At 43.5% G+C, this 25352-nt stretch overlaps 1 protein-coding gene across 5 annotated transcripts; it reads left to right on the top strand.

The window, feature by feature from the left end:
• Positions 1-1822: 1822 nt before the first annotated feature.
• On the top strand, positions 1823-24575 carry fam131bb (family with sequence similarity 131 member Bb). Of its 5 annotated transcripts, XM_056445118.1 has the most exons (8): positions 1823-1913; positions 12248-12285; positions 14647-14749; positions 16238-16462; positions 16622-16762; positions 18477-18823; positions 19773-20036; positions 20948-24575. In XM_056445118.1, exons 1-8 carry the CDS (start codon positions 1886-1888, stop codon positions 21164-21166), a joined length of 1365 nt encoding a protein of 454 aa, XP_056301093.1. In that variant the 5' UTR covers positions 1823-1885; the 3' UTR covers positions 21167-24575. The 5 variants fall into 5 exon arrangements, with proteins under 5 accessions (XP_056301093.1, XP_056301094.1, XP_056301092.1 ...); XM_056445119.1 differs by lacking the exon at positions 14647-14749; XM_056445117.1 differs by lacking the exons at positions 1823-1913; positions 12248-12285 and adding an exon at positions 13755-14248 and having other exon boundaries at positions 14647-14740.
• Positions 24576-25352: the final 777 nt, after the last annotated feature.

Here is a 25352-nt window from a genome sequence, read left to right as displayed (position 1 = left end):
GGACACGAGATTCTGTGGATAGGTTAAATGATGGCCATGAGACACAACTTGCACCTTGTGATTCAGCTTTAATTCACACGTTTTACTTAACTCACCAAATTTAATCCTTTTCCACATCGTCACTTGATAAGAGTTCTTGGTCAGAACGCTAACTAGGTCCTGATGCGAGACTTATATGTTATTCGTACACGGGACAAAATCTTGAACACAAGGCCGACTATATTATCCTAGCACATCAAATTATACAGAATGGTTAACTATCAAATGATCATTTCATCTGAAAGCAGGCACAAATCTACATAGGTGTCGTCATCGTGGCCCCCGTTAGCTACCACTGAACATCCCGGTTTGACGTTGTACTGCACCGAAACAGTCAGGATTGGAGTCAAGTGGCAGACTTAAAAAATTTGCAATCCGAACTCAAACGTGCTCTGATTTGATCATGAAACTTGGGAGGTGAGTGACATAACCCGGCCCCGCCTTAAGGGCATTCAAAACATTAGGTCACATTAGGATTTTTTTTATACTTAAGTGCCCAAACGGTTGCATTTAAAAATTTTTAATTAAACAGTAAATAATTAAGGACAGAATGGCCATTCAAGAAATAATGCAGGTCACATGCTACAACAAGATGCAAATAAAACACGAATCATGATAAATTTCAACTTGATCATGATGCGACATTTTGATAATGCCAGGTGACCAGAAGCTTACGGTCTACAGGAGTGTTGGTGTCACTATGAGGCGCATGCCAAGCAACTATCAGACCTGAGGATGCATGACTGCAGAAAACGAATTTGTACTGACCTAGAGGTTCTGTCAAGGCTATGAGAGTTAGTGGCGAATTTGAATAAATTTATTAGTACATGATTTGACAAGGTATCATAAAGTGACAACATGTTAGCATATTATGATTCAATTCATCAGACATGACAATATGAAGCTTTGCGGTCAACAGTGGATTGTGAGTGAAAAGGTTATGGTCCGCGAAGCACTGGGGTGATGGTCGTGGAATACATACGTGGATAATGGAGAAAAGAGATAGTACTTCAGACGAAAATGGAGAACATTTTAAACAAAATTTTTAAAATATTTGCAAACTTTTTTTATTAGTTTTAAATAACTACCCGTTTGGAATGATTGGTCTTTGAATATCTGGTTTTGACAACAAGATCCCTCCGGGTATTTTTTCCCCCCAGAGTCCACAACACCTTAAACTTCAAAAAACCTTAAACCAAAATGTCTGCCATTTACTTACCAACCCTCCACACACATTAATTTCAGCTATCCATACTTCATCAGGTTTTTCAATGATATTCTATAAATTAAAATTTATGTCTTTTTTGTTTTATTTTAATGCCTTCTTATTATACAATGTGTTTAGTCAAAGGAGGAAGGTCCCCGCCTTCAGTCTATGTCTGCACTGGAAAGTGTTATTCCCTTTTAATGAATGGAAGGCTTCACTTGTCAATCACAATTAGCACACTATGGGTTGAATAACAAAAGTAAAAATGGGCGATTTAGAAAATCAGTTTCTTTGACCTTTTTTCTTTTGTAAGACCTCAAAGGGCTAAGGAGGCCTACAGCATCTAGGGCTGAAATGATTGCCTGAAGTCCAAGCATGATTTTGGTGGTTTTATGGAGTGGGGAGTAACTTGCCTTTCCCAAAAAATTATGGGTTACAAGCCCTTTAAGCTGGAGGAATTGAGATTCCAGCTTACAATTACTGCCTTTGAGGTTCGCAATGCTTCCAGGCCGAACCCTCAAGGAGAGCAAGAAACAGAAGCTAGAGCCGAGAGAAGGAGAGTCGCAGGAGGAAGAGGGAGAATGCGCGGTGTCTGGGTAACACTTCCTCGCTTGTATCCAGGGCCTTTGTGAATACACCATGGGATGCATCGGCTCCAGGACACTGAGTAAGCCTCGCTTCTCTTCCCTCGCTCATTGCGGACTAGAGGGGGGTTTGGGCGGGGGCGGGGGGGAAGGATGATGAGAAGGATGAGGAGGATGGGTGTCTTGCAGGAGTGAGGGTTTGTGTGGAGTGTTGGACAGGCTTCATATATATGTGTGTGTGTGTGTGAGGTGCTTCTCTTTCAGTGCAGTGTATAAGCAAGTTGTGGAGTTGTAGTCACAGAAGCTGTGTATACACAGAATACAGGCAAGATGTCACAGACAATATGTGTTAAAATGTGCTACTGTGTGTGTGGTTGCATCCCCCACCTCCCTCCTCCCCTCCCTCCGTCCATCCCTTGATTTATGATGCTGTTTGGCAGTATGTATATGTGTGTGAGTAGGAGGCAGAGAGGGGTGGAGAGGAGAGGGAAGCGCTGTGATGGTGCCTATTTATAGGGCGGTATGGCTTTGGAAAAAGAGGGATAATGCCTTTGTTTTGTATTATTTAAATGTGTAATAGAGATCGAGGGAGATGAAGACATGAGCAGCAGAGAATTTCAGCGCAGGCAGGGAGGAGGGGAAACTGACGGATGGCGATGGAGAGAGGGGGAGGGAGGGGCAAATACGTGCAGGCGAGGGTGTAGGCGATTGATGGTAGTGTTCAGGTGAGGACCCTCCTGGATAAACCCAGAGATGACACGTTAAGGTCAGTGGCTGGTTGTATAATTATTAGTCATCTTTTAGTGGTTTGCATGAATATAGTTTGAATATATTGCAGCGCATAGTCAGGTCCTGCATGTGTCAGTCTGTATGAATCACGCTCAAAAGATAAAAATAAACAGAGATCTCCTTTGGTGTTAAGTATTAATAAACCACTTAGCACATGAGGCTCTTTAACATACTTGAGGCCGAGCATCGGTCTGAACACATATTGTACGCCACTCTGAAAAGTGCATAACCTTTCTAGGGGTCATGGATGTCAAAGCCAGGTTACAGACAGGATCTCCAGTGTTGTGCCTCTTTTTAAATGTAGTTTTATCTAAACATCAGTTCTTGATGAATTGGATTTTAAATGTATGTAGACTTGGATGAGGACCCCATTACATGACACAGTTAGGACGGTGAGAAAGGGGCAGGTGTGAACGGAATACAGCAGGAACTGTGTTACAGAAGCTCAGGCAATGCAGATTACAGAATTTGACACAATGCAGAGCAGCAGAGAAGCTGAGGGTCCTCTGTCAACACGCAGGTCAAGACAGGATGCAAAGCCCAGAGCCTCCAGCTGCTGGAAACAATGTGATGGAAGAAGACAGAGGGCTTTTGAAAGCTGCCACATTCATCTGATTGTGAGCCACCTGAATACTAATGCTTGTTTATATATAAGTGATCAGAGATGCTCAAGATTTCAATGAGGTTGCTTCAGTGAAAGCAGTTTATGATCTAGGATGAGTGATGAGGCTGATGAGCTGTGACGAAGGAGAAAGCACGGGAGTGCAGATCCAAAGTACACCATGTAACCCGCCAGACACGAGGAGTAGAGATCATCTACATGGCCAGAAGCAAATGTTACCCCTCGCTCTGTGCACTGTAATCTAACATGAATGTGTAAATAAACAGCTCTTAAGAGAAGGGGAATTATGCGTTCCCATGCAACTTGTGTGCCAGAGGCTGTGAGCATCAGAATCAGCAGCACTCTGGAGGCATGGCTGTGTTTACCCTGGGTGAGAATGGCTTCAGTGTTTGCTATTGATTGGCCTTCTCAACCGCAGTCCACGCTGCCAAGCCGAGATCAAGAGCAGGAGCAACAGGACCGGGTCTGTCTCTGGATGGGAGTAGTCCTGATGTACTGCATCTGTCTGCCCTCCGGTAACACCATCACTCCCAGCTCCATCATGTCTGAGTGTGCTGTCTGTTAGTGCGCTCACACTATGGCACACATCCGGCCTCTGTGTAAGATGTCCAGCAGGACGAGGAAGAACATACATAGTTTCCTTTGTTTTGGATGCTATAGGGATGGGACACAGAAGAAAATATGATGACATTGTTTTAGTAGTAGCCTGAACCAATAGAAAGCTTATCTTCCCCTGAAGGGACAACACTTTACAGTATATCACTTTTTATTAGAGGTCTGGCAGTTTAGATTTTTTCAAACAGAGAATAGCATCGTGGTAAATGTTGCAGACATCGAGGGTGGTGGTTCATACTGTATGTGGAGGAGTTTTCGGTTGTTAACTCAGGCCGAGTTGACATAAATGCCAGGATTAGGGTTTGTTCACTTTCAAAACCCACTTCAAAAATAAAACGCAATTAATAAAAGGTGTTTTTGCTCAGGAAAACATGTTATAACATAAAGATATTTCATGGAACAGTTGGAAATGTAGGCCTTTTTAGATAAACTGACATTGGAATTAGCTCGGCAAACACATTTTGAGACATATTCCACTAGCATTAGGAGGTGTTGTGTGTCATAATAAGCCTAATGTGCTCCAAAGCAGTATTTGTTTTCACTAAAATGCAAAAAATGTATGTGTGTGATGAAATACAAGTATTACAACAAATATTTTTGGTAATTAAATGTTTTTGCAATGCTACGGCGGATTAAAACTGTGTTTTTGCAAGTAAAAGATTCAGTCTACCAAGAATCTACTGAAATACAAATTCCTTTCTATATAAGTATACTGCCTACTTTGGGTTGTGTTTCAAACCAATCCTTTTAACATCTGCTTTAGCCAAGCGTCGCCTCATCACCACGGTTACCGGTTCAGGGGAAGACACAGGGATGTACCGTACATGAGAGGTCTGCATCCATCACCCCCTCCGAGAGCTAAAGGCCTTGAGAAGCCGTCGATGGGAGTGCACATTATTCTCCCCCCATCAGCGAGGAAAAGGCAACGAGATCTACAGCAAAGTAACCACAGCCAGTGACTCAGCTCGTGTGTGCAGTACACAGCTTATATATAATAATAATAATATAATAATATACACTTTTATTAATAATAATAATAATATACACTTTTATTAATCCTCAAGGGGAAACTAGTTCTCTGCATTTAACCCATCCTTAGTTAAGGAGCAGTGGGCTGCGGTGAAGCGCCCGGGAAGCAACTGGGGGTTCAGTGCCTTGCTCAAAGACACTTCGTCTTGCAACTCATGGGGAGAGCGGGGATCGAACCCACAACCTTGCGGTTGCAGGACGGCCCTCTTATCCCACTGAGCTACAGCCACCCACACAATACGGTTCATCGAGAGCACATTTGCACAGCTGCCACACACAGTTACAGCGCCACGATGTTGATCCCATTTCTAGATGTGAGTTGATAATGCTATCACCCATAAATGTGCTAGAAGCTGCTCATCTGAAGCATTCTTCCGTATCCAGTTACCAGGTCCTGTGAGTGCTGGAAACATTAATCACTCTATAATTTAGGGCATTGTGAGACGATAACTGCTCTGGGTCAGGCTACAGTGGTGAAGTTACAGATATGAATGTGGGACCACGCTCACCTGTGCTGTCTCCAAGCAGACTCTCCTTTCACTTGCTCAAAGTTAGCTCTGGTAATGCGCAGACCAATGAGCACTAACACACGCTGTCTGTCTGGTTATGTCTGTATGTACTAACCTCATTGTGTTTGCAGCTCAGAGTATCTTAAATGTTAAGTGATAAGAAGCTGGCATCAAATATGTGGTCATATTCATTATCTTGTTTCTTGTTATTTGATCAAAATGTTTCCCATTATAGATATAAACTTGTGTTTAGATGACATTTAACTTTGATTTATTTTATTACATGAAGAAAGGTTTTGCTGAAAATCATGTTTCTTTATAGAAGATCGTGTTCATATATCTCAACATTAGGATTGCCTTGACCAACAACCAATTCGTCAACAAATCGATTAATATTAGAATTTTGGCATCATACAGCGAATAGGAAAAAAAATACAAACAGGGCCCAGCTTGAGTGTCTCGCTCTCGTGTATGCATGTATGTGTTCACGCATGGATGCATATGAATTCCCTCTTGCTGTTATATTTAAATGCACGTCGGCCCACGTGTGGCTGTGAATATAATATAGGCACCACTGTTGCTTCCCCACTTTGTCCCATCACTCTTTTAGACACTGCATTACAGAGAGGGATTCCCTGTCATTCAATTCAAAACACCCCCACTAACGCCGGGCCTTCACACTGATAGCACGTCCCGCGTTTGTCAGTTTGCACTCAGTTTGTAAAACTGGCAAATCTGGCTAACTGAGACGGAGGCTGATTGATTGGCTCCTGTCCAGGTTGGAAAAGCCTTGCACACATGAACACATTCAAGGTGAATGACTCAGTGATGTAGTGCTTCAGAGACAAGGGGGCCGTGATGACCCTTACCTGTGTGTGTGTGTGTGTGTGTATGTGCACATGTGTATACACCCAAGGACTCCAATGTAGCACATAAAGCAGCGTAGAAACCTCCAGATTTATGTGAGTGCCGATGTGTCATATTCTCGACTGTGTGCTAAATGGTTTGTGTTGTCACATGATGCTGGGTAACAAACCTTATGGAACTGATTAAAATGTGTATATCTATGTGTGTGTGTGTGTGGGGGGGGGGGGGCCTTACTCTTGCACATTAATTTTCATCATGCATGTGGAAATCAGAAATGAGAGGCGTGTGTGTGGGCGCATGATGGAAGGCCTCCTGTAAACAAAGTGACTCAGTCACAAAATGTGTTATGAAATTGAATAATGCTGTGAAAGAGAGAATTTCCTCTCTGCAACTTTATCCGTGTGGGTATGTGTGAGTGTGTGTGAATCTATGTACGTTGGTGGAAACACGCCACAGCATTAGTGCGGCACCATAATGGGCGTCTCAGTGTTATCTGCACCTACTAACCACTTCAGTGCTGATGAAGAGGAAGGCCACGTTCTCAAAGATGGGAAGACTCCTTTGAAGGAGGAGCAAGAAAATAAAGAGTTCCTGCACACAATGTGATGTCTGCTGAAGGCTATACACATAACTGGTTGACTTCCCCTGCCTGCTACAGGGTTTCTTCCCGTCATCTAAACAGATTTGGATGGAAGCACTTCTTCCGTTTCTCTGGTTTTCATATTCATTATATATTTAGCAGATTAGGATGTGTATAGAAATGATTGAGTTGATGATGCTGGGCTGAAGCTGCCTCTGTTAAGATACTACATGCTGTAGATTGTTAGATATGACAGTCAGTGCACCAATGACTGCTGTAACCTTTTTACCCTGTATCAGTGATAAAGATCTGCACAGGATGGCAGCCACATTCATGCCTGCACATATTAATGAGGTGGTCAGGTCTGCCACGGACAGGGGTATGTAGACTGGGAATATGATTTCACCAAGTCATGGCAATAACTCATGCCCTGCATGTGGGTGGATTATGTCAAGAGACACACTTAGACCAAACTCTCCCAACCATCTGGGCTCTGGTCCTCAGCTGAACTCTGGAGCTCAGTCACCCGACATCTGCGCATATCGCTGCAAGAGGGCTGCTATTCAAACCGGCGCCCCATCTTGGCAACCAGCCCTAGTGCAACTGTCATGGTAAACAAGCATCAAGCACCCTGGTTCCTCGGAGCTATTGCTGCAGGGCCCTGGGAGCACAAAAAGCCAGATGACTCTCGAATGCTTCCCACTTCAGCGGGAGCCGTCAAGCCGCGACGGTCAGGGCTGGAGTTGACAGTGCGGCCGCTGCAGATATTTGGTTGTTCGTAACGCTCGGCCGTACCCTTGCTTTTTCTCCTTCATCTCCGTGCCCTCCCTCCATGACTCCTTCTTGCGCCTTCTCCCCTGCTGAGCTAAGCCTGGCTCCCCTATGACCGCAGGGGGGTATCCAGCGCCGCACCGCTCTGTGTGTGTGGGGGGGAGGAGGGAGAGTGCCAGGGGAAGAAAAGCTGGCTCAGAGCTCTGGTCATGTGCTCTGTTGTTGTTGCTGTATCCTCAAGGAGGGATCCTGCCTCCTCAGAAGCAGAATTAGGCATTCGCTTCCTGTGCTGCTGAGAGCTCAAGAGCATCACCTTCCCCGGGTGCAGACATACAGAGCGCCATGGATTAGGAAATCACTGAGATTCTGGATAATGACTACTGAACCATCATCTGTGCAGATATTGAAATAACTATAAACAACTAATCACAGCATGGTACAGACATCCATATCCTCGTGGCTCACTTCACAAATAGCATATGCTTTGATGTAATCTCATAGGAGGCACACACACACACACACACACACGATTATATGCATACAGCTACACAGGGACACACACTGTACTTAATGTTTCTGGTCCATTGCCGTAGAAAAGCTGCAGGGCTTCCCGATGGTAGTTTGCAGTCTACTGCTGCAGTCCTGTAAACTCTTGGGCCATACTGTGACTCATGTGTGTAGGGGGGAGGGGAAGTGAATGCTAATCAACTAATTGGCCAAACAAGGCTGAAGGATGCAGAGACTGAAAGCTGAAGAAAGAGAGAGAGAAACAGGAAGTGGTATTGTGTGTGCCCCGTGTTCTGTATGTTGCTGTAGGCCCGATATATGTGGGTGTGCATATATGTTCATGTATAGTTTGTGTTTGCAGGGCAGATTTTTAACCCAGATGGGGAAGAAATCTAGGACACACTCTCTCGCCCATGCAGAAAATGAGACATCTCTTCGTCTAACTGATCTCAACACATATGTAACCACCTCACAGAGCACTCCACAGCACCAAAACACGCCCGACTATTGCTTCAGAGGTCACACAGAGTTCATTTTTAATAGTGCAAGAAGCGCTTGAATATAAATGCGTGACTCTCTGACAACGGCCAGTCCGGATGCAGTTGTTTAATTATGTCTGCTGTTTGGGTGGGGAGTGACAGCTGATCCTGTGTTTTCAGGAACGCTTTTTTCACAATCACGGCCCCTCAAAGGTTATAGCATAAAGGTGAGGACTGTCAACAGGGAGGACTGTCAACAGCTGCTGCTAGTGCCTTTGAAACACAATCAAAACGCCTGCACTGTAAACACCTTTATTGGCAGTGTAGCTGCCATTTGTTGGGACTGGGCCTAAGATTTGCCCTTGAATGGTGTCATTTGTTAAATTGCTTTAAGTAAAGTGCATTAAGTTTCCAAAACAGTCTAAATTGAATTTCACAGGAATAAATATGTTCAGTTTGAAACACAGTTGCGTGTTACTGTCAGGCATGTTTGGCTCTCTATTTGACATCAATCAAACACTGAACCACTGAAAATAGAACGCCTCTTGAACCCGAGCGCCCACACATTGCAACAAACACCTGAGAAGTGCATGTTAAACATGGAGCAACATCATCCTGCACACACACATAACGGGAAGATGCCGGGCTTAAAGCTCCTGATAACCATGTTGATCTCAACTAAACACCAAGCCAAGCAACTAAATCAACATGCATGTGGGCATGGCGCTGCTCGAGACCTTACTGCTTCACTAACTCACTGAACTAGCAGCCGAAAGAGAAACTTGGTTTAAAGTTTTATTCGAGGGCATATCAATGCTGCTGATGGCTACTCCAATGTCTCTCGGTAATTGTATAGTAGATCTCAGCCTTGCTTGTGAAAACACTGTCTCCATCTTGTGGATGCACTCATGCTCTCATCTTAAAGGTATTGATCTTCATGAGCTGGTCAAATATACCAGTGGGTTATGGTTCTCTTTGAATGGGAACATGCATAGAGGCCTGGTTGATTACATTAAGAAGAAAATAATACCGATAGCGACTTGTACATTAAATTAGTTTTACAGTTCGATACCCAAATGGCCAATATACTAAAACATCATAACTTTGCTCTGCTTCCAACTGTGCATAGCTAATATTCAGATGTGGTGATATGGGTTGCGTTAACTTTTGGGCGGCAGAACTTAATGGACCATAAGACACAAAATATATTTCATTTTGTATGGGTTGTGATGCGTTTTTGGCAGCAGAGCTAATTAATCCCATTAGGGGCTGGATGTGTATGCAGAGAGAGAGAGAGAGAGAGAGAGAGAGAGAGAGAGAGAGAGAGAGAGAGGGTGGGGGCAGATAAAACGACGAGAATATGTTCCCGTTTTCTTCAAACAAAAGAGTGACATTCTTTCACATGATTTATGAAATTTTTTAGAACATAACAATTCTTTAAGGTAAATGAAAATTAGCAGTTTGCTTCAATAGTCTGCAGTAATTTACGGAATTACTGTAATGAGAAAAAAAAGGTAGAAACTAAAAGTACATACTGAAATTTGAACAAATAATTGAGGGGCTCATCCTGCCTCTCTCTAGCATCAGGCCACATGTTTTCATCAACATCACATCTAATGTTCTCTCTTGCCATGCACCTGGGGAAGAACCTTCTGGAGTGCCTTATCCATCCCTGGCAGTCCTCTGGACTCGTGTCCTCACATCCGGCACGCATGGCTTCCAAAAGAGACATTTGGTCATGTGGGTGGTGACCAAACACTTTTGTTGCACCCTCAACCCTGCCTCTCTCAATGAGAGACCATGGTTCACGACATGCTCTATAAGTGTAGCCCTTATTTCATCTGGAATAACAGCTCTTTGTCTTCCTCCACGCATCCCCCTCTCCCTGCCACCCTTCTCCCTCCACAAACCCGTCTTCCTTGTTCCATTTCCAAAATGAGTCTTTCTGAGCTCTACCTATATATACTGTAATATATATATATATATATATATATATATATATATATATATATATATATATATGTGTGTGTTCACTAACAAGTCTAAAACAAGACACCTGCTTAGCCTTTCAGCTGAAATTGCAATCAGCAGTGTTTGAAAGGCACAAGGCTGAAATGTATTCCGTTTTGAATGTGTGGTTCACAGTTTTGACAGCAGTGTGTTAGCATTTGAACAAAGTGCTGTAGATCCTCAGTGTTGTGCAGGTTGTGGTTAAAGTCATGGGATAAGTGTTAGAGTTTTGAAAACTGTGTTCAAGCAATGAAAAACAAACTAGAGTTTGGTCCACATGAACTGCTGCTGTGCAGACTGGAGTTAGAGTTTTGCACATGTGACTCCAGTTGTGCCCACTGTCGCTTAGCAAACGAAAAAAACTGTAACTGAAATGCAGTTGTGATCTACATGAAGGTCATTAAAGACACTAAAAGAGCCCCTGGAGTCTCGCTGGCGGAGGAGTGACGCCTGCAGGTGGTTGATCTCTCACATTTAAACCAATTTGATTATTCGCCACAATGAAGTTAACTCGTGAATAAAGTCGGAGGAACATCTTTATTTATTACCTTCGCATTGAAAATGCGGAAGGTTATGTTTTGATCGCCGTGTATTTATTTGTATCCGTGCGTGCGTGTTATTTGCATAACTCAAAAAGTATTAAGCCGATACGCATGAAATTTGGTTATTATCCGGGGACCATTTGATTAGATTTTGGGATCGATCGGGTCAAAGGTCAAGGTCAAGGTCATGCAAAGGTCAACATCTTCTTTTTACCATAGCGTGGTCAATTTTTATCCAATTGGCATGCAACTAATGCCAAAATGTTCAGAATTCAATGCCCCATCTTGTGATATGCGAAGGTATGCACTCTACCGAGTGCCCGTTCAAGTTTATAAATTGATTAGTACTGTGGGACAGAACATATTTGACCAGACAAATGCTTTTTAAAATTACTATTTAAATTGGTTCACATCTTTGACACCATGAGAGGCTTCATTTGATGAACTCTTACAATCAAGTATGTTCCAGATCTAAATTAGAAGTGGGAAGTTTATACAGTATATGAACTGTATTCATTTGTTTCCTTTGGGAAAATAAACTTTGATCCCACCTATACTTATGAAAGTACTCTGTTGGAAATAATTAGTCCCCCCTCTGTATCAATAGGGTTTTATCAGTTGTTGTCATATGTCCCTTATGAATAGATTATGTGTAATTTAAGACAAATAGTTTGAAGAAGTCTGGAAAAACCTAAACCAGTCACCGAAAACAACATTAAACTATTATTTGGGTGTTTTAATGTTGGTTTATGTTCTAGAGTGTGTTTGCTGTTGTTGATGCACTTATCTTGTATTCTTATTATTACTTCATACAACTAACTTAATTGGAAGAAATTATTGCACTATATTTTATTTGTGTTTTGTTTTATTTATAAAAGAGAGAGGGGGGGGGGTCGTGAATGTAGAGCCGTTGGCATTGTGGCAAAAGGATGCTAGAGGTGATTCAGCCAATGAGAGAACATGAGAGAAAACATCTTCTTTGTTGAACTTCAACCAAAGCATCATGAACGGTACGAATAGACTATAACACATTTCCTATTAAATTAATTTCTCTCTCTTCCCTCCCTCTGTTCTCTCCTCCTCTGCTCTGCTGTCAGCGGGAGATGGCGTACCAGTCCAGAAGGATGGGGAGCAGGTAAGACCTCCGTAGTCCTTCTGGCTCACCCCTCTGGTTGACCTCTGACTGCTTCCACTCCCCCGAGGATCCAACATGGCTGCAGCAGCGACGTGAGGAGCTGCAGCAGCTCACCTCACTAGCTCTCTGTCGCTCAAGGTGCCGGTGCTTATGCTCGTAGATTACTAAGGTAGCACACTGATGATGTCAATGTCAGCCGCTTAGCTTCCACTACAGCCCCCCGCCCATTTGATGGGGAGTCGTAGCTGGAAGACTGAACACTGGTTTTGGTTGGGATGTAGCTGTTGCCATGACTTCTGTTGCTTGATATCCATCTGACGGAGTCACTGCTGGTTCAAAGAGGAACAGGAAAATCATCGCTTTCTCTTTCTCCAACTTCATACACACCATTACTATATCCTTCTACCTCTCCTCTCATTTCCACTCGTCTTCTCTCCCCTCCTGCTGCTTTACCGACCCCTCTGAGACGTGACACAGGAGACTAAAATGGAGAGAACTCTTCACCAAATGCACTGCACATACTCCATCATTTATTTATGCACCGTGGCCCAGAATGCCCTTCAGTCCAGAGAGGGAAAAAACACGCACGCACACGCACACACACACACACACACACACACACACACACACACACACACACACACACACACACACACACACACACAGTGTTGTCGGGGTAATTACCAGGAAAAGCTGCTTCAAGAGGTCCAGCTCCACTCAAGTGTGTTAAGTCTCTCATCAGAACCACTTCTGTGGAGAAAGAGGAAGAAAGAAAGAAGAAGAGTCAAAGAACCAAGACATGGGAGCAACAAACAGAATTACAAAGGAAAATAAGTGATGAAAACAACCGAGAGGATGATATCCACTAACATGAGTTATCTACATGCAACATGATGGAGATAAAAAACACCACCCTGGTGGCCGCTCCCTCATGATGTGATTCAGCATTAAATAACCTGAAGCATTACATAACCTGTTCTTTACGTTTCACAGGCTGTTGTATAACACATTAGCTTATTTATTCAAGCTTTGTTTAGCTGTTTACATTGTCGTGTTTCAAATGTATAAGAATAGAAACACACAGCATGGAAGCAAATATTTAATTCTAAGAAAAATACAGTTTGAGAGGATTTCTGTGTGATAAATGTTGCGGGCCAACATTCCCCTCCCCCATGTTGTCTATTTACTCATTTATTTCTGCTTCGTCTCGACTGCAGATCGACAGGAAGGGAACGTTTGAGCACAACCACTCACCAGCGGTCTAGTCAGTGTCTGAAAGAGGAGTGGTGTAGCAGAGGATGCTGCTTATCTGCTTTGTCCCCAGGATCGGCCTCCACTCACAATCACACACACACACACACACACACACACACACACACACACACACACACACACACACACACACACACACACACACACACACACACACACACACACACACACACACACACACACCCTCCCCTTCCCGTGATAGCCCCAGTCCCCTGTCTGTCTGCAGCATCAGATACCGTTCGACACAGCACTGACATCTCTCTCATTCACTCGGTTTTCTGCTGTGTTTCATTGTTTTTGACAGCACTAAGCGGAGAGGAGCCTCGTCCCCCGTAGCGTATTCACTCTGCGATACATAAACAAGCAAATATACTGATCCTGTTCAACCCCTCCCCCTTCTCCCTGTCATTCCGGTCCGTGACTCTTGCCTTCTCCGTTCCTGGAAAATCCTGTGTATCGGTCTCCCTTCTTCCCTTCTCGCCTCTCTTCATTTATTTTCCTCCGCATGTCCTATGTCCATCCTCTGTCCCTCTTCTCTTCGTCCTCTCCTATTTCTCCTCCCATGCATGTCAATGTTCTCTCTGTCCTGTCACTATCTTACACATTCCCACTCCTTCTTTCCCCATCCCTCCCTCTTCCCATTTCTCTTCCTCAGCATGGACGTTCAGAATTTTCATGGGAGGGAATCAATGTAAGTGTTGTGACAACATTCCTTCATCCACTACTTTTCTTCCTCTATCTATTTGTTTCCTTCTCCTATTTTGATTTAACTCACCCTTGAGTCACACGCTTTCCCCCCCTCACTACCCCCCTCCGCCTCTGCCTTACTGTATTGGGTTTATATCGGTGGTGCACGATAGTGAGCACAAGCAGAATGACTTACTGGTGCAGAATATAAAAGTACGTCGTTAACTTGGAACCAGGATTTGGATCTTTTGTATTAACCCAACATCTTCATCACTTGTCTCCACTCACCACTCTCTAACACACACTGTCTCGATGTCTTTGTGTGCCTTGTGACACTTCCCATACTTTCCTTTTCTCCACACTTGTTCCCTTCCTCCATTCCTCTCTCCTCTCTCCCTCTAGCTGTCTATGGAAGACACCACATCAATCCTGCCTCAGCACAAGAGGAACTCAAATGCCTTCGGCATCGGGGCTCTGGCTAAGTCTTCTCTGTCAGGTGTGTCAGGTGTGTGTCTGTGCTGTAACTGGTAAACCGACCCCATGTTGGCTCGGCCCTCAGCGGGTGCTGGAGTCAGCATGGTACCCGAAACGGGTTCCCCTCTATCACTTCCACTCCTCCCTGTGTTAACACTCGTCAATGGCTCCTCCTGAGTCATTGATGTAATGAACTCTACATGAAATCACAACACACACACACAAATAGTGCATCATTATACAGCTTGTTGCTCGAAGGAAAGGTGAGTGGGAAGTGTATTCTTTGTTGAGTGGTGGTAAAACTGTGTTGTCCTGAATTAGTGAGGATGTTTCGAGCCGTATGAAGTGCTGTGTTGAACAGAGTTCAGTGCAGTCTAGTGCAACGTGTTGGGTTTAATCCATCTTTTCTTGTGCAGTGTCGTCTATTTGAGTGCAGTGAAACGTATTACAGTGCAGTTAAAAACAGTGCAGCCCGACTGTGTGGCGTTGTACAGATTTGTCCTGTAATCTATTCAATTTACTCATGAATCTTATCTCCATTCGCCGCCGTCAGAGAGGATCAAACAACCAGGGATTCACCGTACGGATCATCATGTGTTGGTCACATGAAATATGGAGCACGGCCATTATGCTGTTATCAGCTGGCGTCAGCGTGGGAGCAGGAAATTAATTTCATCTTCAAAAGATGTTCTGCAGGGTTTGCATGAGTCAAGTTCTCAGACAGGGGGCGAGGAGAAAGAGAGCAGTTTTCTGCTTAGTCAGCGCAGCTTAGCAGAGGCGTGAAAGCTATTATATCAACAAGCCAACCTCTCATAACTTATGCCACCTCACCCCAATTAACCTATTCCATCCCATGCTGCACCTTGTCAGACAGGACACATCCGTTCCCTCCTCTCCTCGGCGTCGCCCGTACAGGCGACGGCTGAGTCTCATTGAACACATGAATGTCACCCACACAACCCGCCGTCATTTAGCTCCATGTGCATGGCGGCCCTCATTGGACTACAGGCATCTCAGAAGTAGACTGGACTGACGGTGTGTTTCTATGGTGGTTTGTCTTTGTTGGACAATAGTCAATACTTTTTTGAATTGACCATTTTTGTTCCCCAAATATCCGTAGAGGGATTCAGTCAATCATATTCTTATTCTTATAAAACTATAATCATACATATAAAGTTTGACAATTTATCCTATAAATTCTACAGTAAAGATATAATTAGATACACTGTCCAATTTCCTCCTCCTGCACCAGTTTCGTCTACTGGATATTCATAGTTTCAAAAACCATCACAGCATCCTCCACAAAACAACAGTAATACACTTGATAACATCTCTTATCTTTTTCTCTCCTTTCTTTCGCTTCATCTTTCTCCTCATCAACTTCCAAAAACAACAAATCTGCTGCTTCATTCCCTCCTCCCTCATCAACCTCTCATCTCTGACTCACATCTCATCTCACACACCTGCGATCTTCATCCTCCTCTCCCTCCTCTGTCTCCCATATCTTCTCCACCACCAGGCGTGAGCCGCACCATGAAGGAGCGAGTGACCAAGCCCACGGCCATGGCCCAGGGCCGCGTCGCTCACATGATTGAATGGCAAAACTGGAGCATGACCACGGTGGATGCAGGCGGCATGCCCATCCCCCGCATCACGACCCAGGAGCGGGAGAAGGAGCGGCGGCTGGAAAACGACGCCTACAGTGACCTTAGTGAAGGAGAGAAGGAGGCTCGTTTCACTGCAGGTTGGACACACAGACGCTGCACAGAGCCTCGTTAACCGTCTTCTGAGGAATGATGTGCTTCTAATCTCACTTTGTGCGGTGTATGCCAGTTATTTAGCTTACGTAATATAATGCCCTTCTCATAATGATCCGGGCCTGTCCTCTGAATCGTGACCTCAGGTATCCTGAAGCAGTTTGCGGTCTCGGAGGCGACACTCCTGGCCTGGACATCGATGGATGGAGAGAGTCCTCGGTCGAGCTCAAACCAGGGCAGCATGGCTCATCTGAGTGAGCTCAACCAGGAGAGCATCACCAGTCGAGGTAAAGGACTACAATGAACTACAACTAACTGCAGCGGACATTCAAAGTGGCTAAATCGGGGAGGCTAATGGTATTTTACAAAGGATTAACTGCAAAGAAAATGACCAAAGACCAACAGCAGTTGTGAAGTAAATATCAGTTACTTAGGTACTTGTAAAACATCATCAATTAAAAGTAATGCAGTGGTATTATCAAAGTTTACTTAAAGTTAAAGTAGTCGTTGTGCAGCAGAATGCTCTCCATCAGTGTCAATGCTACATTTTATGAGGACGCACTGTGTTTGCAGCATTTAATGTTGTCGCTGGTGGAAATAATGATTTCTTTCTACTTTGGTAACTTTTGGGTTGTGCATCATATTTCGCACCTTGATCTTAGTATCTTTCAAATAAATGTAGTGAAGTAAAAATTGTAATATCTTAATTTGAATGAAAATGAAAGAAAACTTACGTTGTAAGACACGTCCAGGCGGCGTTAAAACAGCTGTGAGTAGTGTAGGTGCAGAAGCAGCTTGTATACAACACGTCTCGTGTTGCAAAGTAATGAGAACATACGTCCCATCTCCTCTCTCCAGGCTGGAAGGGAAGCTCATTATTGATTTCTCATTTCCAACATGGACTGTTGGAAGGTAAACCCAGACACGGCATCTGATTAAATAACGATTTTGGAAATGTTTATTCCACAGCACTGAAAACCTCTTCTCATGAAGTTAGAGGAGCAGACGATTATAATGAGCATGCTGATACTTATTGGAGTACATACATCTATTATGCTTCATTAAGGAAATAGCATTAATTAATCAAATAAACTCTTAGCGGCTGCAGGTTTGAAATTGTGTCTGTTTTTTCCCTTGAGCCCTTTTCATACCTTTACTCTGGAGAAAAAGATAAAGCAAGGCTGCGACTGCATTGTACAGTTGGAAAATGGAAAGTGTGCCAGTGTTCTTTCTGAGCTCTGTACATAGCTGCTCTCATAACACTTATTTAGACAACATGGATATTTTCTCTACAGTAAGTGTGTTTTTATATATTGATCAAACCTCCTTATTCTGCTCAGCCGGCCGGATCAGAGCCCAAACACTTCTTATTGTGTGACAACAGCTGAAATCATATTACCGTACACAATTAAAGGTTCAATTGTTATTCATTAGAGGCAGGATATTTAATCAATTGAATTTAATTCAGTTTATTTTGTATAGCCCATTATCAAAAATTACAAATTTGCCTCAGAGGGCTTTAGAATCTGTACAGCCAGATATCCCTGACCTTCGACCTCACATCGGATCAGGAGAAACTCCCAAGAAATAGAAAAAACCCTTTCACGGGGAAAAAAGGGAAGAAACCTTCAGGAGAGCAACAGAGGAGGATCCCTCTCCAGGATGGACAGAAGTAATAGATGTCATGTGACCAGAAGGAATCATTACAGAGTTACAACACATTCAATGAGTATGATGATGATATTCATCAACAGCTGAAATTAAATGCTGATGCTTTACCAGACCTACAATTTAGTTCTGGCAAAGTTCTAAGTTTAAAACCAACAATCAGCATGACGTCAGGTTCCCCCTGGTTTTATATGTGTTTATATTATCAAAATCATCAGGATGATTTCGCTTTATTGCGGTTTTTGCGACAAAAATGTGACCAAAACATGTAAAATGTAACCCATAACAACCAGTACCTCTAACAGCAGCTGCTGCCTTCTCCATTTCTTCCAGATCAGATATTGCACCACTCCTCAGCAGAGGTGTGGCCTCACACTTACGTCGCCCAGGGCCACTACTGCCTCTCCTCCTCCGATGCCTGGGAGCCGATCAACAAAGATCCGTCCGTCGTGACGTCTCCCCCTACTGGTTCCTATGTCATGGGGACTGATGGATACGACGGGCAGGCCCGCTTCCTGTCGCAGCAGCAACAGCAACAACAGCAGCAGCAGCAACAGCAGCAGCAGCAGCAGCAGCAGCAGTTGACTCTCCAGCAGCAGAATCAACTACAGCAGCTGCAGCAGATCCAACAGATCCAGCACTACCAGCAACAGCAGCTCCTGCAGTACCAGCAACAACAGGTGGAGTCGCGCTTCTCCAGGAGTGACACATGATAGATACTAGATTTAGTGTGTGAGCATGCTTACTTTGGCACATCGTGCATCAACATGATGAGCAGTCCTTTAGGAGGTTGGGTCATTTCTGAAGGGCGAGTCAAAATACTGCGGCTTAAAACACCTTTGAGATATTCAGAAAACTCTGTAACTCCCAGATGAAGCCTTTAACCCTTGTGTTGCCTTAGGGTCATTTTGACCCGAATCAATATTACACCCTCCCCCCGCCTTTGGGTCATTTTGACCCGATTCAATGTTTAACCCTCCTGTTACCTTTATATTTACTAACATATTTTACCCTTTGGGTTCAATTTGATGCCAGCAATTAAAACCTCCAGAAAATTATTAGAATTAATATTGTTTTCCAAGTTTAAGTGTGAGGCACTTTATGTTTGTTTGTTGACTACCGAAAGAACACCGACATTAAACATTGAATGGGGTCAAATTAATCCTAAAGCGGGGGGAGGGTCTAATATTGATTCGGGTCAAAATGACCCTAAGGCAACACAAGGGTTAAACTAGAATACCAACTAATCAGGTACAGTGTTGTTGTTTTTGATGTTAAGTGGGAACATTTATTCTTAACTTGTACGATAAGTTGACACAACAATCTGGATTAATTTGTTCAGTTTCTTATCTTTTACCTAGAAAAGGAATTGATATATTACTCTAAATCAATAATAAGATTTCTGTAAAGTAAATTGTAATACATATATGATATCAGCTTAACTCAGTATTGATCACTGTCATAGTGCTGTGTCCTATCCTGTCAACAACTATTTAATTGACTGATGACGTGAGGCTTTGTGTGTGTTGTCAAACTGCTTGCTGCTGTGTGTGTGTGTGTGTGTGTGTGTGTGTCATGGACACACTCAGATCTCAGCTCTCTGACTCGTCCTCCTCCCCCTGTGTGTAGTCGCTGGAGCACCGGCTGCACAGTAACAACCACTCTTTGCAAGCGACGCCCAACAGCACCATCCACAGCCTGGTCCACTCGGTTCACCCCCCGCTGGTGGACCTGTGGAACTCGGGGCAGATGGAGGCCTACCAGACGGACGCCGGGGGCTACGTTGGCGTGGCGGCGGTGGTGGAGCCGAGCCTCTGTGTTCCCTCTGCAGAAGATATGGGAACAGAGCACTCTCCGCTACTGGAGCAGCAGGAGGAGGAGGAGGAGATAAAGGTGAGGTGAGGGGGAAGGGGATTCGATTACGTTTCATCCTCAGTGTGTGATTTCTCATCTGCTAAGTGCCAATGCACTAGCATACCATACAGGTATATATTCTACACAAATCATGTATCATTTATTATTTTTCTGCTGAAAAGTGTTTTTTGATTCAGTCACAATCATCTTTGTATGTTTGTATGTGGGCTGTGTGGTACGGACCACCAGGTCTGGAATGATTGATTGATTGATCAGGTAGTTTCAGCTGTCGTAAGTAAACAAGTCATCTTGTAAAAAGTGATGTAATTGTTTCATATAATGGTGGAAAACAGTTGGAGAAAGTCTTATGTGGTTTCTGAGGGAGCTTTCCAAAGTACTGAAACACAGAATGTTTAACAGAAAGCTTTTTCTAAACTACAGTTGGATTAAAAATAAAATAGACATTTAATATTATCGAGCTGCATTTTGGATTTTGTCGATCCTGTTTTTGGAGCTTGACTTATACTCAGTGGCTTCACTGCGATTGTGACGATTGACCGCTCTGTAGTTTTTTTAAATGTCTATCTTGTGAGTCCTCCAACTTTATGGAGATGCTCAACGTTGACTCACACATCTTGGATGCTGAAGCTTCCTTTGGGGCACCGACAAGAAACAGTTTATAAACCAATAATAATGTCCAAGGCACTTCCATCATAAACAGATACATGTCCATTGTGATGGATTGAGTATTTCCCAGGTGATCCTCATACTCTGCTGGTTGTCTGAAAGATGAAGAAGTCGATACACCTTTCGAAGTCAGTTGCACATAAAATAAGATTTGAGGTTAATGGGATAAAAATGCACACTCACCAGTATGCACCCGTATACTGCGAATAGTTCAGTGGGTAATGTTTCCTAAAGCATCTGCGTGTCTCTGTCTGTCTGACCAGGAGGATGAGATGACACTGTGCATGGAGCCAGAGTTGGCCTCGTTGACTCCGCCCAGGCAACAAGGGGATGCCTCTGGTGGCAGTAGTCCGGGGCAACCGCCGGCAGAGCCAATCACGGAGCGGAAGTCCTCCGACGTCTCCTCCGGCCTCCTTCAGACGCTAGAGGATAAGGACGAGGCTGAGGGGCAAGGCCCTGCCGCTTCCATGGCAACCAACTGAGTACCTGGATGTCAACAGACTACTTATTACAAACTGACCGGAGCGTCAGCGAGGAATGAGCGTAATAATACAATATATATATATATATATTAATCTGTTACTTTTCAGGTATCAAAAACACAACTTTTTGGTTGCGAGATGAATTGGTGAGGATTAGATTTGGAGAAGGACTCACGATGAGACAAGAGCTGATGCAACGAAGGACACCTATCTCTTTGAAGGCCTTACATCCCAAAGCTATAATTGAAGGGAGGAGTGAGGACAGACACACGGAAGAGGAGGAAGAGGAGGGGCAGGAGGAAGGGGCGCACTGACTGACCGAGACATTTCCACCAAGAAAACGAAACCACGTTGAGACGAAGAGGAGGGGAAAGGAAACAAGCATGCGTTTTTTGAAGACGAGCAACATGACCCTGTCGCTTACAATAATAATGAAAATCTATCGTAATAAAACATTATAATAAGAATAATTTTATAATAAAGCAACAAAAAAAGAACAAATCAATGTATAAGTGTATGATACAATATATCAGTTTCCCAAGGGAGAACAACTCTGTTTACAGTTGTTACCCAACACATTAGATCAAACTAATTTCCCTGTTGCATCGAACACATACAGCATACTTTCTAAATGGCAACCAAAACCATTTAAGATGAAATTCAAAGTAGAAAATGTCAGCATTTCAGTGAAATGCACATGAGCCCCCTAAAATAAATACATGATATAGTTGTGTGGCACCAAGAGGCCCGAGTCACAACCCGGGCACAGGCCTGTCCTGCTGACACACTGCACAGATAAGGATTGTACTGGAACAAAGTGTGCTTCCTACTGTCTCTCTGTATGCATGTTTCTTCAGAGCACTATGGAGTACCTGTACTATACTGCACTGTATCGACTTTGCACTGAACCATAGTTTCCCAGGTGGGGCGGCAGTGGGCCGGTGGTGAGTTTCATGACAGAGAAATAAAGACAAAGCTGCAGAGGCGAATCTCTTTTGCACTGACGCGATCCAACAGATCGGAGGTTGCCTTTGGACTGTTGGCGTTACCCAGTTCCCACTCTGACAACCAAAACCGAGCCACTTGACAACACAAACCCTCAGCTGCTTTTTGTTCCCGTAGACGTCCGTAGTCGAGGATGATCGCCACTATTTGAATGTACCGGAAGACACGTGGCAGTACATTGTTTGTTTGTGATGTCTCCTCGCGGTCCACATGAGAGAGAGTCTTTCTTAAGAAACAAACAAGTCTTTCAAACATGTGGGAGGATGCTGTTGAAGATGGATTCACTGCTGGCTCCACCACCCCACACACACACACACACACACACACGCACACACACACACATACACAATTGTAACCAGCAATAGACAGACAAAACACTGGCTTCCCAACAGACCGGTGTCAGCTTTGTCGTATAGATGTAAATATTAGAGTATATAAAAGTTGCCTCTTAATCACAGTCACAGCTGTTCGAGTACAGTATGATTTGATTATTTTTTTACACCTCTCAGTCCCACTTTATTTTGGGATCGCTCTCAAGCTTACGATTTAAGCCTGACTTTAGTTTTTCTTACCGCTACACAAAGACAAATGAAGCGGAGGGATGTTTGTGTTGTAAATAGAGAGTGTTTTATCCGGCGAGCCCATCAGTGGAAACGCAGACGGACTGTCGTAGGCTCGAGTCCACGGGAGGAAATGACATCCTGCGTGCTGCTGATCAGCCAATCAGGGAACAGAACAGAAGACTATAGGATTGAAGACCTGAGCCGAGTAGATCAGCGTCTTCCTGCTCATTGAGATTACTGTGAAGCAGCTGCTGCGGTGTGATAGTGATTCTAAGGATGTCTGAGGAAGCACGTTGTCATTTTAATTTGTTTTCTTGCTTTCACCTGAGAAAGACTGGGTGTTTTCCAGCGAGGAGGTTAAACTGACAGTGACGACTTGCTGAGCATGACTCACTTTGCAAACACACAACCAGATTTCATCTCTTTTCCTCCGTTGGAAAGCACCCCCTCCTCTCACTTTGATTACTGTGTGAGAAACTTTTAGGATGAACAACAACAAAAAGCGGTTTATTGACCAATGAATTTATTTGTCGATGTTTAAGTGCTGTTGGGGACAATGTTTATTTTTCTACTGACTTGTTGAAATCCTTTCCAGTATAAGTTAGAATAGTTCTCACGGTTGTAAAGCAGTCTTGTTTCTCTGGTTTTGAGCTCTTTTCAACACACCTTGTTAAGAGATTCAAGATGGATAATTTGGCAGCTCTCAATTATTAACAAATCTATCTTCATTTTATTTCAAGAAACCCTGTTCAGTGTTTCATAAAAACAAGAGGGCTCAAAACTGCAAACAGAATGTCTTTACACAGTGGCACGTATTCGTTTATTTATTGAACAATTACTTGGTGGGGAAAAATAAAGTGAAAGCGTGTCCAGTCTTCAATTTCATGTAGGTACGGATCCTCCGGGAGCAGTATCTTTTTCTTTATGAGTCACTTTTAAAAGCAAGTGGTGGAGGGACTATTGCTTTATATTTGTTGATGGTGACAACTGCAACTCGGGTTTGATTATTTTCAACAGAAAAAAAGTTATTAGTTTGTAAGGGAAAATGCAAATGCATGGCTGTGATGAAAAGACACTGCTTCTATTTGGGTTGTTTTATTGCTTTTCCCCCCCTTTTAGTTGTTTAGCAAAAATCTCAATGAATAAATAACTTAAAAACAAGAAGCCAAATATATTTCTGTGGATGTTAAGGTTTTCTGATCACATCTTTGTTCTTTTTATATAATTCTACTGCCATCTTCCAAGAGTACTCCAAGTAACTTGTCTGCAGGCACGACGGTCAAAATCTGCTTCTTGTCCTCTGCCTTTCTCCTTCTCTCTCTTTCTATCTCTTTGTATCTGTTCTGTATATTTGTGTCTGTCTGTATGTTTGTCTGTCAGTGTACAGTAAGCTGTCTTGCTGGAAGAATCACTGCCTGAAAAAATAGAGAAAAATAACAAGTTTTCACATCAACCAAAGGGGATTTGGGGCAACCAGACATGTGACATCGATATACATTGGACATGTGTGCCAAAAAAAGTAACCGCTGTAAAAAGATCCTGCAAAAAATTGGATGGCTTCTGTAAAAGTCTGTATAAAACTGGATTTATTTGTTTGAAAGGAGGCAGGGTGACTTGTGATACCAGTGTACACTCACACCTATGCATGCCTGTTGGACGGTTGTCACAGGATGGTTCTTCCAGGTGGTTTCCCCCTCTCTCTCCTCTTCTGTCAACAACTCACTGTCGCTCTTCCTTTCTCCTGCACGACAGAACCTCCCACACCCCTTCAGCTTCTTTACCTGTCTTCTCTTCTTTTCCTCTGGTGGAGAAAGAGCAAATAAACAAACCAACAAATGGCATTTCTTGTGTGGACATCTTTTCCAGGGTGTAAATAATTAGATTCTCACACGTTCACCTCTTTCTCTCTAGAGCCTTAACACATGTGAACTGTCTTTTTCTTAAACCACTTTGGGTGGCAGCCAGTGTCTCTGGCCAGCTCGTCGGTGCTTGTCAGACATCAGCAATCACCCAGGAAGAGGCAACAGTGTAATCCAGCCTTCGTGCTTTTTCAAACACATTTCTCTCCAGCCCTTATCAGGGATGTTATGCCAGGAGAATATTAATGACACGTTCTCAGAGACGGGCCTCCTCTTTGGCACTAACTGCTTCTTTGTTGAAGCTCAAATATAAATGAGAGACTGAAACACACCGTCGACCTTCACAGCACGTTGGTGCCCAAGTGTATATGCTCAGAGATATGAGCTTTTTAAGCCTGAATGCTGGAAGCCTGATACAGGGATTCTTCCAACCGAGAGGGTGGTTTGTGGCCGTCCGTTTGCGGGTCCAACACTTTAATCCACACTCAAATATCTCAACAACTATTGAGTGATTTATCATAACATTTGGTGCACACATAAATTTCCCTTTCACGATTAATTGGAAAAACTTTGGTCATCTCCTGACTTTTAATTTTACACCACCATCAGGTAAAAAACGGAAGTTATTTAAGACAAAGTGGGTGTTCCGATTAAAAAGAGCATTAAAACCACACATGTTGGTAGTGGTGTTGCTTCACGCACAGGTGAGATACTAGTGTCCATGAAGGCCCCTTTGAGTAATTGTTACTCAATGGACAC

This window comes from Pseudoliparis swirei, chromosome 22, assembly GCF_029220125.1.
Source record: "Pseudoliparis swirei isolate HS2019 ecotype Mariana Trench chromosome 22, NWPU_hadal_v1, whole genome shotgun sequence".
NCBI lineage: Eukaryota > Metazoa > Chordata > Actinopteri > Perciformes > Liparidae > Pseudoliparis > Pseudoliparis swirei.
Note: the sequence above shows the minus strand (reverse complement) of the source record. Positions and strands in the feature narration are given on the sequence as shown.

Excerpts from the sequence above, each read along its gene's own strand:
- fam131bb (XM_056445116.1), top strand. The coding sequence starts at position 14,063 with ATGTCCTATGTCCATCCTCTGTCCCTCTTCTCTTCGTCCTCTCCTATT. Across the intron at positions 14,249-14,646 it reads TTTCATGGGAGGGAATCAAT|CTGTCTATGGAAGACACCAC; the intron begins GTAAGTGTTGTG and ends CTCTCCCTCTAG. Across the intron at positions 16,463-16,621 it reads GGAGGCTCGTTTCACTGCAG|GTATCCTGAAGCAGTTTGCG; the intron begins GTTGGACACACA and ends TCGTGACCTCAG.